At 39.0% G+C, this 14,394-nt stretch overlaps 1 protein-coding gene across 4 annotated transcripts in view; it reads right to left on the minus strand.

Moving 5' to 3' along the window:
- Positions 1-2,300: 2,300 nt before the first annotated feature.
- The window catches only part of Ccdc50 (coiled-coil domain containing 50), a 53,841-nt gene continuing 41,747 nt past the window's right edge, over positions 2,301-14,394 (minus strand). For 3 of the 4 annotated variants that reach the window (XM_052157802.1, XM_052157803.1, XM_052157804.1), the window contains 2 exons: positions 10,467-10,573; positions 3,503-8,894 (listed from right to left, as the gene is read on the minus strand). In XM_052157802.1, coding sequence (XP_052013762.1) covers positions 8,875-8,894; positions 10,467-10,573 — 127 coding nt within the window. In that variant the 3' untranslated portion in view covers positions 3,503-8,874. Of the gene's footprint in view, positions 2,952-3,465; positions 8,895-10,466; positions 10,574-14,394 lie in introns of those variants that run through there. The other variant, XM_052157801.1, reaches the window with a different exon arrangement.

Genomic DNA, 14,394 nt, shown 5'->3' on the forward strand with positions numbered 1-14,394 from the left:
CAAGTGCTCAACCCTAAAGTTGCATATACAGAAGCAATGCTGGATGAACTGGGGTAAGGGGATCCATGCTTCTCTAATACCCAGCTGCTTTTGCTTTGCTTTTGTGTGCATCTCAAAGCATGAGACCCAGATACAATAACACTAGCTATTTCCTCTCCTAAGACGAACGTGAAATGTAGCTGCTTGGATTCTAATGCTAACTGGGTCCCCCAAAATTGTTTGCACAAGAGGGTCTGCATGTAGTTTCTGGGAACCTGCCCCTACTTAATTGTGATTGGTAAATAAAGTTGCCAGTAGCCAGTAGCTGGGGAAGAGAGACATAGGCAGGGCTTAGCTGCCTGTGGGGAAGAAAAGCAAGGAGAGGACCCTGGGCTCTGGGCCAAAACTCAGGGTCCAGAGGGCTGACTGGAACATATTAATTAGTAAATAGAACTCAAGAGTAATGGTGGGAGGCAGATTCTAACAGCATGGAGTGCAGGCAACTGACCAGTTACTGTGCTCCTTAAGGCATATTAAAGTATAACTGCTTGTGTGTGTGGTGTGGTGTGTGTGTGTGTGTGTGTGTGTGTGTGTGTGCGCGCGCGCGCGCGCGCGCACATACATTTTCATTGTGGAACATAAACCACTAAGGCGGGTAGTAACTATATGCTGGGATTTATTAATAGATTATCCTACAGTGAAATAATTTCAAAATCTTAACCCTAATTTGGAAGGTCAAAGTTCTGCAAAGTCTCAGGTGTGGCACACCACCATACACAAAACAGAGATACCTTTATGATTTTTAAACTACTTTCTGAAATTTCACTGTGCAGCATAAATGTTTAATAAAAAAAATAAAAGTGACAATGAAGAGAGCTATGTAGAGGCCATATGTGTGTGCATCAGGATTGTGTTGGCTACATGCAGATACTAGGATAGTTTACATAAGGGACTGAAGCATCTGAGTTTTGGGAACTGGCAGGTGGCTAGCTAAGGGGTTCAGAACCCATTTCCAGGTGGCTGCACTGGGAGTGACCCTAAAGACCCCACCCACCACCTTCTGGAAAGGAAAGGTCCGAAGCCAGTAAACTCAGCCTCCTGGGAGTGGGGGAAGGTCTGGAGCCAGCCTCCTAGGAATGGGGGAGGTCCAGAGCCTATAAACAAGGTCTCCTGGGGATAGGGGAGGTAGAGCAAGTACACACATTCCACGAGACAAACTGTATAAAGACTGATCAAACAGGCTGGGGGGGGGGGTGTCGCTATTTCTACTTCAGGTGCAGGACGACCCCAACACACACTGGAATAAATTCCTCTTGCTCTTTGCAGTGATTCTCAGCTCTATTTTGTTTACTCAGGGGGTCCCCAGAAGGCCAAGGCTCTCTGGAGTCCTACAACAAAATTCTGTTAGTAGTATGAAAAATATCTATTCGTGCTACTTTATCAAAAAAGAAAAAAAATTGCTTCGATGTCCTTGGTGACTTAGTAAAGAAAAATATGAGGCTATATCTGATTTAATATATGGATGGCTTGAAATAAAAACAGGAGTGTCTGACGTCCTATACATCCCAAGACATTCTGCAGAGGGGTGGTAATACTCACAATGACCTGGACCTTCCCACAACACTCATGATTCCAACAAAAGCCCTAGTCAGGGATTATGCCTAAACATAATCTGATGGAGACATTTCCTCAGTCAAGGTCTCTTCTTAGCTGACTGAAGTTTCTGTCAAGTTGATTAAAAGTTAACCAGCATAATTTTCTATTATATTTGCTGGAGAAGAAATTAACTCCAGAGGATCTGCTCCAGGGGTATTTAACAGTAAAGTCAATAGTAACTGAAAACAGCATTGGATTTTTAAGAAGATTTATTTCTGAATGTGTTTATATCAGTTATCAAAGACAGTAAGATCAAAGAACAATTCTTACATAGATAAAATACTGTACAGGTGTTAATGAGTTGATTCCATTTCCTCAAAATCCACTTGTGTGTCTACAAGACAAGGTGAGCTGTACTCATACAAGCTTTGTCATGGGGGTCACTGTGTGAACCCTCACAAAATATATCAACTCTGCCAACAAACATCACACACAAAATAGAGGGACTTTTATGATTTATATTCTGAACTATGTGTCGAAATTTTCATTCTAAAGTGTAATAGTATACATAAGCTCAAACAAAGAACATGGAAATCATAACATTTTAATAGTATTTAAAAATCTGGTTGTTCTGTCATATATAAACATGTAATATATGCATATATATGCTGTAACTCTCTCAAACTTCAGACTTTGAGTATAGAAATGAAAACAGGAGGCCATCATTGACTTAATAAATGGATGACTTTATTAAGAGAAAACATGATAGGTATTTATCTCAAACCATTCACAAAAACAAAGCACATACACTTACTCATACAATACTTTGGTTTAAAAATTATTTAAAACACCAATGTTAAACCTGATGTTCAGGTGTAAAATACAAACCACAAAAACACAAGCTTGCATAGATGAATGAATGGATATAGATGTATAAGTGGTAATGAAGGAAGGCTTGGACACTGGACAGTGCCTTAATGATGTTAACCATGACGTAAGCCTCCCAGACACGGCAAAGTAGCCAGCACCGTATTTCTCATTTCTTCAACAAGGTTATGCACAGGGCCATCTTGGGCTATATGATGATGAACTGAAATAGACTGTTCCCTGCAGCCAATCCAGATGGGTGCATTCATGCCCACCACACCAGCACCAGTACCAGCCCCAGCACCAGTCACCTTAAGGCATCCACATAGTGTCTCCTCACAGTATTATTCAATCTCTAGATAGGCACATAGTTTGATGTGGACTTTCCTCAGGCAAGAGATGATATTCTATTGAGGATCTGTTCAGCTCCATGAAATATGTACTTCACAAGCCCTGCTGGGGGAGTGGGCTGACCATAAACTGACTAGTTCTGGGGATCCACTTCACACCTCCCCACTGAGGGTGGGCTGACCATAAACTGACCAGCACTGGGATCCTCTTCACACCTCTCCACTGAGGGTGGACTGACCACAAACTGACTAGTGCTGGGATCCTCTTCACACCTCCCCACTGAGGGTGGGCTGACCATAAACTGACCAGCACTGGGATCCTCTTCACACCTCTCCACTGAGGGTGGGCTGACCATAAACTGACTAGTGCTGGGATCCTCTTCACACCTTCCCACTGAGGGTGGGCTGACTACAAACTGACTAGTTCTGGGGATCCACTTCACACCTCCTCACTGAGGGTGGACTGACAATAAACTGACCAGCACTGGGATCCTCTTCACACGTCTCCACTGAGGGTGGGCTGACCATAAACTGACTAGTGCTGGGATCCTCTTCACACCTCCCCACTGAGGGTGGGCTGACTACAAACTGACTAGTGATGAGATCCACTTCACACCTCCCCACTGAGGGTGGGCTGACTACAAACTGACTAGTGATGAGATCCACTTCACACCTCCCCACTGAGGGTGGACTGACCACAAACTGACTAGTGCTGGGGATCCACTTCACACCTCCCCACTGAGGGATGGGCTGAGCATAAACTGAGCAGTACTGGGATCCCATCTCACTTGATTTAAACTCTTCTCTAGGACTCTTCTTAAAGGACTCTTACCAAATGAAGTATGCAGTTTCCTCACAGCATAACTAAAGAAATGATTTTTTTTTCAAATTATAGCAGAAATAAATGACAGTATCACCTCAAATATCCTGAGAAACTTGATTTATGTAACAAACTCTTATACTTTCAAATCCAGCACCTTTCAAATGTTTCACAGGAATAGATTGTTCTTAGCAGACAACAGGCATTATAGACACTTGTCATTTTGAAATGTCACTTTTATATGTCATTTTGTATATTACTTCCTAATATTTACATTATTTCATGAAATAAGTGTCTGGTTGTTCATTTAAAACCATGAAAAATACAGCTATCCTTAGGGAAGGGCATCTGCCTTTTAGATTATATGAAGGTCTACAATCTAAAGGAATTTAGAAACTATTCATACATTAAGTATAAAACTTCTCACATCCAAAACTCTTACCAAATTTTTAGCTAGAATCAATTTCAGCCAATTACAGTGTGAATTCAGTATGGCAATATATCCAAAGGCCATCACTCATCACTGCATATCCTCTCAATGCCTTCTCTTTACTGTAGCCAATCCTTGCTGATTTGTTACTCAAACCTTTTTAATTTTTTTCTCATCTTTAAATTTGAATTTTACCAATAAAGACCTGGGCAATACAGTTACATAATTAATCCTGCCCTGATCTAAAATGCTGAAGTCAGCATACTATGAAAAATAACTGCTTAAAATGAGGGGAAAAACCACTTCTTTTCTTACTTATAATACACAGAGGCATATGAAATCCATATGGACATATTAGTAGCAGTGCTCAGGTTTGTAAGGGCAAAAAATGGCTTTCAGTGGCAAACATATGTAAGTCAGTGTGGTTACCTGCATGACTGTGCTGGTCTGCGTGCAACCTAGAAAAGCTGTCTTCCATCTTCTCAATCATACCCACATTTTACTGCTAAATTCTGTTAAAAGAAATGAACTAGAGCACTCTTCAGATCACCATTCCAATTAAAATGTCCATGGTGTGTGTGTGGGGGGGGGATTTCTTCTGTATTATTAATGGTAAATAAGCTTCTCAATATACAAAGGTAATTGTTAAAATTCTTAGAAATAATCTGAGTTCTGTCAGTGAACCAAAGAACCTTTAGAACATCCTTTGAAGTTACCATAAAAAAAAGAACAAGAACCTCCCAAATGTTGAGAAGATTATCACTGGGTGAGCACTTCAGTCAGGGAATCCTCCCCGAGCAGAGCTCTGGCCATGCCTCTGCTACTTGGGGAACTGAGAAGATACTTCTATTACTACTACAAGTCACCCAGAGTGCAGTGGGAGACCTCACAGCTCCGGGTGCTGGTGCTGCCTGAGGTTCTTACATCCGTCCAGAGCCAATGGAGAGCTGACAAGAGCTCACATATACTAAGCACAATGGCCTCAGGTGAACTCAAACTAATTTAAGGCAAAACTGACCATGACAGACATTGCTGACATAAAGTGCAGGGCTTATCAGAAAAGTGACTATTACTAATGTTTTCCTAGCTCCTTGCTTTCTTAGAAATGCTACAATGAAATTTGAGCATTTCTGATGAGTTATAACAGAAGCAACAAAGCCTTCAATTCTTCCCTTTAATTATCTTACATATTATCATGATAAAAACTAACCAACCAAACAAACAAAACCTTCCACCACATATTCGGATAACACTGTTCCATGCAGCATTGATAGGACACTCCACAGCAGGCTTCTCTCTGCCTGTATTGCCTTATTACAGGAGAGGAGGAAGAAAGCATGCTGCCACCACTAAGATACAGATACGGCTCTAAAGCACACAGGCACCAACAGATAGGGAGGAATGGGGTGACTCTCCTGGGTCACTCCTGGGTCAACAGATAGGGAGGAATGGGGTGACTCTCCTGGGTCACTTCTCTGATTGTGAGATAGGACGAGAACATGGGAGAGCGAGTCACTTCTCTGCTATGAACAGCATATGACAGACACATTACAGACTTTTTAAAATGAAAGGTCAGATTTTGAATGCTTTAGGACTGTTTTGTAGAAGCGTGCTATGAGAACATGGCACAGTGTTCACAGTGAAATCAAGGGGAACAAAGTCTCCTTGTCAGAGTGTCTTCAATGTCAGCGTTCCTTCCCAAAAGGAAGAAGCCATTTACTTCAAGCTCTAATCCACCTCAGACCTTCGAGTTATTTCTATATGGGCCTCGTCATTCAATAGGCTGATAATCTCAGCCAATCAGAAGTTACCTTTTAAAGGAGAGTAACAGATCTTCATATTTCTCAAAGTGAGATTTATAAAAACAAAGGCATTACTCATTATAAATCAAGGCTGTAAAATGTTAACCACTTATGTGGTGAATAGAATGCACCATATTACAGTATGGTTTTTTTGTCTTTGTTTTTGTTTTAAATTTGACACAGACTTAGACAAGTTCTGATAGTCTTACAGCATCCAGTGGACCACAGTTCACATACTTTAGACTGGCTGCCTAGGTGCAGTGACTCAGGCCACTGTGAAGAGGTTTCTTTGGACACATATTTATGCATATCTCTCTTCCTAATTTAGATGTTTCTCAAGATCATTAAGACATAGTTTGGTTGTGGCTGTTTGGGTTTTGAGTTCATTACTAACTGCCATTTGTCACAGTCACTTGACCCCATAGAGTTTCAATGGCATGTAAAGTCACTTGCAAAAATTCTCAATATTCTTTGTGAACAAAAGAAGCAATTTTTCTATTCTCCCAACAAGGCAACTATGACTAACAGTAGCTTGAATACCAGAATTAATTTTCTTTTAGGTCAGCATATTTAATTTGGCCTCTTTTCAGGATGGAAAGGAGAGAGCATCACGTCAGTGTCATGAGGAGTCTCCTTAACATACCGTGCTCATCCAGTAATACTACTGCTAACAGCACAGGGCCTGCAGAGAACACAAGTTGAGAACCAAAAGCGTGCTCAAAGCTAGAAGAATTAGTCTATATGTTGATAGCAAAACATAATACAGTGTGGACCTAAAATTGCATGTGCTCGAAAACAGGAACAAAATAAATGCTTTCATTTCTATATAAAAATTAAAAAGTAGAGACCACAGTGAAGACTGGCAGTTCATTGAGAGCTGTTAGTTGTTTTGATCATCTGAAAGATATATTATTTGACTGATAGCAAAATTTTAATTAAGAATAATTAAGAATATTTTTCTATCTTCTTACTCATAATAATTACTGGTACTCTTTAAAAAATTGTTTACAAAAATAAAATAAAACAAACAAAATATTTTAAAACTGTAGTCTTTAAAAAAAAGTTAAAAAGTAACAAATTTTCCAATACTGATGTTGAGCTGGATATCACACAGGTAGCACTGCCTTTGGCTATGCATGGTGGCAGATAAGGCTCCAGCATTCTGGTTAAGTGGCTTGGCATTTTTTAAACTAAAGCACATGCATTTTACAGTAATAAATATGATTAAATGAAGTTCATGTAAAACAAAAGAAACAAAGCTTTTAAAGTTAAAAGTGATCATTTCATGAGATAGAAAAATAAATATTTATAAAATAAACATGGCAGAAGATGTTGCCTGCTTTGACTAATTATCAAATAAAAATGCACCTATACTTTTTTCTTTAAAGTTACCTTTTCAAAATACCTTTTAAAAACATGAAGTAAAATCACAGGGCAGATAAAGGACGATATAGCCTTCCGCTTAGCTGGTGAGACTGCGCTGTGAGCCTGACAGCACTGTGCAGACTCTGACTTAAGGCTCGGCTTCCCTTTACCCCTAGAGGTTGCAGGAGGGTCTCCTGCACGTGCCTGCTGGCTGACACTCAGGTATGAAGTTCACTCACTCACTCACTCCCTTGCATTTGCTCCCAGGGACTGCACTGTTGCTTCTGCGTCTTTCCAGATGACTGTTTGCCCACAGCTTCTCTCTTAGTCACTTTTCACACAAATTTCTATTAGGTGTTACTTTATGAAACAAAAGTTCTCAAAACCAGAGATTAAAATCTATTGGGAGCAGCCTTTGAGAATCCTCCACAAGTTTAAGACAGTTTGGAAAGACAAGGCAAGTGGAAGGCAGGCAGTCCTTAAATTATTTCTCTCAGCAACCTTGTTTCCTAAATAAATAGCATACTGACATGACTGAAAACATCAGATTCATACATTGCAAAGAATAGCAAGTCATGCTGGAAAAATGTATCATATTTAGGTTCCGCATGGCTGCCATCTATATTAAGTGGTATGGGTGAATACACAAAGTTTTATAGAGGAGTTTAAAAGGTCTTACAGAGAGGAATACAATGATCATCAGCATAGATGTATACAGTTGGATAGTGATTCACTTCATCAGATTCAAGTTCATGTTGAATAAATCTAATATTGCAGGTGCATAAAACACCACTGAAAGGTTGCCAACAAAAGCTGCTATATCCTGGGAGCAAGAGGCTGATGTGCACAGCCAGGAGGATGGGTGGTGCCAAGTCCTATGGAAACTGTTCTACTCCTCTGGCTATAGAATTAAGTTAGAAAAGCAAGGCAATGGAAGGCTGCTTGTTCTTTTTGAGTTGACTCATCATGGACCTGAGAGAAAATATCAGACAATTAAGGTCTATACAAATAAATATTGACACATAATTCAATGCCTAAGGGCATCAGAAAGCCTTGATCCTGAGGAAACAGCCACACATGCTAACAGTGAGGGTTACATGACCATCCAGAGCCTCTACCAATACATTTATTTCAGAAGAACAGACTTCTACTACTCTGGGTGTTTCCCCTATACTTTATTGTTGTGGTTTTACTTTTTCTGAAAAGGATTAAAAAAAAAAAAACCAAAGGCTGTATCTTTCAAAATATCATAATAAGTAGCAAAGCAGCTATTCCATATACTTTCTGATACTTCATTGCATCCAAATGTTATGCTTTACTTGATAATGAATCTCTGTACACTTCTAATTGCTAAATAAATTCAATTCCCTAGATGCCAATATCCTATAACTGTCATTTTATAGAATTATTACATCTCAGGAAATATATCCACAGAAGAAGTGGACAATATTCAGAAGCTCCATTTTCTTACACTGCCAAAGTGACCAAAATAAGCAAAATTTTAAAATGAAGTGAAATACTTTTTTAGTTAAGGAAACACTTGAAAGTAACTCGCAGCAATGGCACACAGGACAACAGCCAACGTGGAATGCATGTTGTATCTCTCAGCAATATGTGCTATAAGAAGTCCATTTTCGAGGCAGATCTCTTTTTGTTTGTTTTGTTTTACTGCTTATTATGGAAGCCTAGGGAAAGGAGAAAAAGGAAAAACCATTACAATCCAGGAAAGTGGGAGAGGGGAGGAATGAGAGACAGAGAGGAGAATTTAAAGCTCACTGTCTTTGTAGTTTTAATTTTGTCACAGATTTTGCATTTTTGATAGGAGTCAACATGTGACTCCAACATGAAGCTCTGTACCTTCTGAGCGGCTGTCTACCTCCATGACCTCACAGACAGAGAGGCCTTGAATCGGCTTTGCTATGTAAATTTCATTTGCAAATTCATTATAATAAAGTTTTAATAAATTAAAAAAAGATGAAAATATTTTCAATTCATTGTCTCCCTGCCCTATGTGCTCTAAATGGCCCCTTCTTGCAGTTTTAGAAATCTTTTGCTTATAAAATATTCATGTATAAAATCACTCTGTCATTTTAATACTTTGCAGCAAATACATGTTAAGGACAGACATGCACTGTCCCCAAGTAATACAAACTCAGGTTCAGAAGAAACAAATCCATAAGCAACTTTCCAGCTGCAGCAGAGACATTGAAAATATCAGTAAATGAAAAAGAATGATAAAAATATCACTAAGAAATCTTCAAGTAGGTTCAATCAAATATTGAGACCTAATGCGTGTAACCTGTTTTACAATCATCTTTCCTTACTCCCCTACCTCCTAGGGTCTCACTGTCCTTCATAATGACCTGGCGATTCCTCTATTTCTCTCTCTACTTGTGGAGTGCTGGGACAACAGGAGTGTAGCATCACAGAGAATCTTCTTTCACAAGGCTTACTCTACATGACTGACAATTCTGGATTAATTATTTTACTAACACTACTTTGTAGATAGGGAAGTTAAAAAAGGAACTGTCTCACTATGTAACTTTGACAAGTGTGTGTGTGTGTGTGTGTGTGTGTGTGTGTGTACTAGAAAAGCAAATTCAGCCAACAACAATCTTTCTGCTATAAAGTTATTAATCCACTATAGTTCTCTACTTCTCTCCTGATTTTCTTTACTGCACCTGTCATCTGTGAGGAACTGTGTGGTATATATGTGTATGCACATGTGCATGCACTGTTAATCTAATTCCTACCCTCAGGGATGTTCATATATCATCCAACATGCTTGAAACAAAAAGCTTTGAAACTTTCCTTTGAAGCATATGCATAGACTACTTCTAATTTCTCACTACTAATTGACTATTCAATGGCGAAGGAGGTACTTAGTCAGAAAAGTCTACATTTGGAATGTTTGAAAAGTCTGAAACTGTTTGAAGAGTTTTATTAGTACTGCAAAGCTCCAAGCTTCCGATTTCAGGTGCTTAAACTGTACAGATTATGCCGTTTAATCTAAGTAGGACTGCAATTCCCTCCAATAATGAGAAGAGAGAACAATAACTTCTCCCTGGAGAAAAGTGTGAATACATAAAAAACCTTGCACTTAGTTTAAAGTGATTTACTTTTGGCTGTCTTATGTTTAATAACTGCTGAGCAGCAGATGGCTTTTTCCACCCCATAATTAAAAGACAAAATTTTATTTCCTATGAAAACAGAGGCTTGCAAAGAGGATCTCAGCTTGACCACACGGATGCCCTTACCTTTATGTGAGGACTCTGACTTTGGAAAATGACGTGTAGTACTATGCGGGTTTGTAAAATGGGTGGGATCCGTATCCTCAGGGCTCATCACTGTAGGTGGCGGTGGTCTGCAGGCAAACACAATTTAAAGAGTCCAAAATGTTCCAGCCCTCACTGAGCAGCGCAGCGAAAGCTCTCCTTTAGAGCCCAAGTGCCCAGTGCTTCAGAGTGCTCAGGTTAGTGCCTGTCTTTGAATAATTTATTTTTATCTTACTATTCTTGATGTGTATATGTCTCTATATTTTCCCCAATATCTAATATATATGAGTCAGTTATGGAACTGTTACGTGAGTGAGGTAAGGCCTAGCCTGCCCTTAACCTACTCCACCTTGCCAGGTTTCACCAAGGAAAGCAAGGAGTAAATAAATTAATAAAGAAAGTGAAGAAGAAACCAAGAAGTCCAAAAGGGCAGAGGCTACCAAGACTGGGAGAACTTTCATGGGCTATGGTAGTTCTTCATCCACCAGGTAGCAAAGTCCACCTTAAAACACTTCTAACTTTCCATGCAAATCATTTAAAATGTCAAAGAGAAAAGAAAATGTCAAAAAGGAAAAAATTATTCTAAGTATTTATTAATTATTTAATATAGACTTTTGCAAATATTTGGCATTGATGAAATGGGAAGAAAAATCAGCTTAATTCTTTGATTTTCCAAAGGTACACTTAAATTTTGCAGTAAAACATGGAGCCTAATAAGGCTGTCATAGATTACATCTATAACAGTATTAAAGTATGGTTTGTATAATCATAAGGTGTAAATATGTTGAGGCTTGAAAAGCTCTAGTCAGTTTGGTACAAAATGGATTATGTAATCTCCAAATCAAAGCTAACACAGATTTTCTCTACTTGTCCCTAGCAAAAATCTCTTTCTAGGTAGCTGAAAGGGTCAAATTGGAAGTACAGGGCAAACTCTACCTAGCTCAATCCACCTACAACATTAGTCTGCAGGGTAGCCTGGTGAGATGAGGTGAATGATTGGCCCAAGAGCATATACTTAAGCTTAGAGGGAAAACAGCTGTAACAGAATCAAGCAAACTCTGAAAAGGGTGCTCTGATCAATGCAGAGCTACACACACATGTGTCTCAGTAGGAACAGCAGTGCCTGCACATATGACATGTGCCTATATATTTTCAAATGGAAGCCGTTGGTCAAAATCTGTACTTTGTACACCCCAAAACCAAAAGAGCAACACAGTCTGAGAACTAAGGGCCTGCTGGAGTGATCTATTTATTCTTGTATCTCAAACATTTAAATGTCATTTAGAAATACATGTTTATTTTTTTGTATTTTCTTTTATGCTATATGTATAAAAACACTTCAGTTTATTTTCTCCCCAAATCATGTGCCTGCAAATATTAAGTCTGTGTTGGCTTGTTTTTTCAATGCTGACTGACATTCTCAACACCTTAGAAAGTAACACAAGGCTTATTAGGAAGAACTGACACAAGTGACTTCAGGACTTAGGTTCACAAGGTCACTAAAGATGGCAGCCAAGTCCACAAAAAGTGTTTCTCTCACTGCAGCAGAGAGTTCTCCTTACTTTGTCATGAACCTCACCAGAGACCCCTAAATCTGAAGAAAAGCGCACTGGGGTGTCTATTCAGGGACAAGCAATTTACTCCAAGTCACCCTCAGATCTCAGGCTCAGTTGTTTTCAAATATCACATATTTTATTTTAATTGAAATAGAATTACATCACTGTTCCCTTTTCTTTTTCATTCCATCAGGCCTGACATGCCCCTCCTGACTCTCAAGTTTTCTTTTTCTTTGATTATATTTGTAACATATGTATATAACACATGTATGTGAATGCACAGACACACATACACACACACACACACACACACACACACACACACGACATACAACCTGCTGAGTCCCTCTGTGTTATTTGTGCGTATGGTGTTTCAGCTGACCAGTGTGCTGGACAACTGACAAGTCATCCATGCTGGCAAAGCTGATTCCCCCTCCTCCTCCCAGCAGCCAACAGCTGTCTGCAGCTCTGTCTGTGGGTGGAGTCCAGCAAAATCCCCTTCCACATTAACATATCCACTGATATTCCTCTTGTTCAGACCTTGTTCCACAGCCATTTCTAGAACAGACTGCTGCTTCCCAGCAGACTTTCTCAGGCTATACATGGAACGTATCGAGATTTGCTGTTTCCTATATTGTAATGGCGATGATTGTTTCCAGGTTGGTGATATCACTAAACATGGGAAAACTCTTACAAATCAAGAGTTTATTCTGTAGTTCTTGTGTTACAATTGTCCATTTCTTTCTCTTAAAATTATATTTTTAATTAGTAAAATTGCTAAATGTCCTTCAGAGTCCACCTCAAAAGTCAGCAGCTGGTTGCCTGCCCCTGAGTCGGGCTAAGTGGCTCCTTGGCTTCTCATACCCAGTGGTTTTACCCACGGCACTTAACAAGTCATCTAGTCATCTGGGTAATTGCTGCAATGGCAAAGAAATGTTCATTCTTAGAGACAGTTCTTATCTTAGCACTAAGAATTAGGATAATCAAAAGATGACCAAGTGCAAATAAATACAGTCAATATGCATATGAATGTGCTAGAAAGTAAAGGAGACTTGTAAAAGTTTTAGGCTTTTCTGTGGTTAAAAACTCTAAAAGGCAACTGACATTTTCAGTATAAAAGCCTGGAGCTTTCTTTAGACATGTTTTCTTTAGAAGTGGCTTAGAACACGACCTCCTTGTACCTCGGCCTCACTAAGTATAGAAGCATGCCCCTAACGCTTCTGACTTAGAATTAACACATATTACTGACGGATCCTTAATTTCCACAAACAAGAAAGAACTTAGAATAAAATAAGAAATTGGGATTTTGACAGTGAATAGTCTAAGCTTTACATAATTTTTTTTTTGGACTGATGCCACTGCTAAGCTGAAGTATTACACACAATAATGGTCGAAACTCATGTTCTGCACTCTTTTATACTAACGCTGTCTATGCAAAGAGACACTATGCAACAGGCACGCACTCACAGAGCTGTTAAGTAGGTTTTAAACTGTGAAATAGTGTTTCGTAAAATCCTTGTTCATTCACTTTTCCCATCTACACAGTATTTGAGCAACAATGTTTAAAGTAAGTGATGCTTTCAGCATGAAGACGGCACAGGATTCTATGAGTCCCACTCCGCTCTACCTCCGAACAGCACAATAAAACATCAGTTGAATGTTCATTTCAATACCCGTATAAGTCTTTGGAGGATCTATTTATCTTCTGAGAACTTACTTCTAATTTTAATTAACCTTTACAAACAGTCATCCCATAGAGTCCTATTTATCTTTTGTTGACAATATTAATGTTTAATCAAGCCAAAGGACTTTAGAGGCTGAATAAAAACACCCCAAAAAATGATTTGAAAAACCGTATATTTACCTTCTGAGAACAGACTGTCTTTTTCTTTGCGTGGATACTGTAGCAATGTACAGAATTATAAAATATAACATTCTATACATGCTTAGGAAAAGCTAAAGAGCAACAGATTTTAAACAAAATATGTTACTGCTGTCTTCAGAGTAATACAAACCCAATACTGAAAAGTATTAACCTTTTGAAAGCACATAAGGTTAATGTTACATTTTTAAAATCTATATATTTATATTTATATATTTATGAAATCTATATATTATGTGTGCATGTGTTCAAGCTTGCGCTGGTACACATGTGTGCATGTGGGGGCTTGATGTTAATGCTTTATGTCCCCCTCAATAGCTTTTTACTTTCTTCATTAAGGCAGAGTCACTGATCACAGGCCTCCTAGTGTCAGCGATTCTAGCTAACCAGCTTGTGTTGAATCCAAGTGCAAGGACTACAAGTGCCCACCCAGCAGACCAGTTTGCATGAGTTTGGGGATCAGAGCTCTAGC

The sequence above is a fragment of the Apodemus sylvaticus genome, chromosome 15 (genome assembly GCF_947179515.1).
Source record: "Apodemus sylvaticus chromosome 15, mApoSyl1.1, whole genome shotgun sequence".
Classification (NCBI taxonomy): domain Eukaryota; kingdom Metazoa; phylum Chordata; class Mammalia; order Rodentia; family Muridae; genus Apodemus; species Apodemus sylvaticus.